This window comes from Aphanomyces invadans (genome assembly GCF_000520115.1).
Source record: "Aphanomyces invadans strain NJM9701 unplaced genomic scaffold supercont1.6, whole genome shotgun sequence".
In the NCBI taxonomy this organism is placed as follows: Eukaryota; Oomycota; class Saprolegniomycetes; order Saprolegniales; family Verrucalvaceae; genus Aphanomyces; species Aphanomyces invadans.
The window spans coordinates 1668548-1671202 of NW_008580151.1; the positions used below are offsets into that span (position 1 = coordinate 1668548).

At 57.6% G+C, this 2655-nt stretch overlaps 1 protein-coding gene across 1 annotated transcript in view; it reads left to right on the forward strand.

Moving 5' to 3' along the window:
• The window catches only part of H310_04141 (hypothetical protein), a gene marked incomplete at both ends in the record, with an annotated part of 6798 nt that overhangs the window by 2793 nt on the left and 1350 nt on the right, over window positions 1-2655 (forward strand). Inside the window, one exon of the mRNA XM_008868337.1 lies at window positions 34-2633. Coding sequence (XP_008866559.1) covers window positions 34-2633 — 2600 coding nt within the window. The remainder of the gene's footprint in view (window positions 1-33; window positions 2634-2655) is intronic.

Here is a 2655-nt window from a genome sequence, read left to right on the forward strand (position 1 = left end):
ATGAAGAGCGTGACGGCGATTGCGCGCACGAAGGAGACGTCGCCGTTTGCGATGGCGTTCATGGAGAGCACGCTCCTCCTTCTGGGTCGCCAGAAGACGTTGTGGCTACGCGATCGTCCGCTGTTGTGGGGCAAGTTGGCCGAAGCATTCATCGTTGGTTTGTGCATGGGCGCCATCTACTACCAGCCCAGTTCGAGCATCTACCTGCGCATGCTCTTTTTCTCGTGCGCAGTGTTCCAGCGCCAGGCGTGGCAGCAGATCACGATCGGGTTTGCCCTGCGATCGGTGTTTTACAAGCAGCGATCGCGCAACTTTTTCCGCACAGTGTCGTACACGATCGCCGAGTCGATTGTGCAAGTGCCTGTGAACTTGTGCGTGTCGCTGCTCATGTGCACGTTCTTCTACTTCATGAGTGGTTTGTCAGCAAACGCGGGGCGCTTCTTTACGTTCTTGGCGACGTGCATCAGCTTCCAGCACGCGTTGGGAGCGTACATGGCGTTCCTGAGCTCGGTTTCGCCCAGCATCACGATCGGACAGACGTTGGCGGCGTTCTCTGTGTGCTTCTTTTTGCTCTTCTCGGGCAACATCATCTTGTACGACTTGATCCCGTCGTACTGGCGTTGGATGTACTGGTTCAACCCGTTGGCGTGGGGGTTGCGCAGCGTAGTCATGAACGAGTTCTACAGCGACGACAAGTACACGGATGCCCAGCGTGCGAAGAACCTGAAGAGTGTGCAGATGGACTCGTTCGACGAGAGCTACATTGGCATTGGCATTGCCGTGTTGCTGGCGTACTACGTCCTGTTCACGGCCATGAACACGGCAGCGCTGCATTTCTTCCGCTATGACAAACGTTTGGGAGTTGCTGGTGGGTCGAAGGTGGGCGAAGACGACGAGGACAACGTGTACATTGAGGTCGCGACTCCTGGTGGCACCCTCGTGAAGCAAGAGCGCAAGAAGAACCAGGGCCTTGCGTTCATCCCGGCCAACTTGGTCATCAAGAACTTGGACTACTACGTGACGTTGCCGACCAAGGTCGAGCGCCAACTTTTGAACAACATCACGGCGAGCTTCACCCCTGGCCGCATGTGCGCCTTGATGGGGGCGACGGGTGCTGGGAAGACGACGTTGATGGATGTGATTGCCGGACGCAAGACGGGCGGCCGCATCGTCGGCGACATCATCATCAACGGCGAGCCGAAGAACCCCGTGAACTTTAGCCGCATCACGGCGTACTGCGAGCAGATGGACATCCACTCGGAGATGTCGACGATTGGGGAAGCGTTGTGGTTTTCGGCGAACCTGCGGTTGCCAGAGACGATCACGGCGGAGGAGAAGCGGACGTTGGTGGAAGAGACGCTGGACTTGCTCGAGTTGAACGGGATCATCAACGAGCAGGTGGGCGACCTGTCGGTGGAGCAGAAGAAGCGCGTGACGATCGGCGTGGAGGTGGTGGCGAACCCGAGCATCTTGTTTTTGGACGAGCCGACGTCTGGGTTGGACGCGCGGTCGGCCATCACGGTGATGAAGGGCGTGCAGTCGATTGCGCGCACGGGCCGCACGGTGCTGTGCACGATCCATCAGCCTTCGATCTCGATCTTTGAGTTGTTCGACGATTTGTTGCTGCTGCAGCGCGGAGGGTACATCGCTTACTATGGCGAGCTTGGCAAGGACAGTTGCAAGCTGTTGGAGTACTTTGCGTCGATCCCTGGCACGGAAGAGATTCGTCCTCAGTACAACCCTGCCACGTACATGCTGGAGGTGATTGGTGCTGGTATCGGCCGCGACACGAAGGACTACTCGGTGGAGTACAAGAACAGCAAGCTGTGCGAGTACAACGTGGAGAAGGCCCTTCGCCTGGCGGAACCGTCGACGGAGTTTGTGGCATTTTCGACGCTGAACTGGACGCCGATGGCGACGAGCTTTGGCAACCAGCTCAAGGAGTGCGTGACCAAGTGCTTGCAGACGTACTGGCGCAGTCCCCAGTACAACTTTGTGCGTCTGGCGTCGTTCCCGTGGTTCGCGTTGGTGTTTGCCACGACGTTTTACAAGTTGCCGCGCGACAACGTGTCTCAAATCAAGTCGCACATCGGGCTGATCTACAACTCGATGGATTTCATCGGGATCATCAACTTGATGACGGTGCTCGACATCACGTGCTTGGAGCGTGCTGTGTTTTACCGCGAGCGCATGTCCAACTACTATGGTCCGCTGCCGTACAGTCTGTCGCTGTTTGCGTCGGAGGTGCCGTACTTGGTGGTGGCAGTGTCGCTCTTTGTCTTTGTCGAGTACTGGATGATCGGTTGGGTGCCCGAGTACTTTGTGTTCTTCTGGGTCACGTTCTTCCTGTACACGTCGATCTGTACGTTCTTCGGGCAATGGATGTGCGCGCTGTGCCCGAACACCAAGGTGGCGAACGTGGCGGTCGGTGCGCTGTCGTGCATTTTCAACTTGTTCAGCGGGTTCTTGCTGCCGTACCCGATGATGGCGGACTGGTACAAGTGGATCGTGTACGTTGTGCCGTCGAGCTACTCGCTGCGTTCGTTGGCGGTAAGCCAAGTGGGCATCTGCGTCACCAACAGCGATGGCACGAAGACCGGCAACGCGTGTATGCCGTTGGTTGGCCAAGCTGGGTACACCGGGACAGTTGCCGAT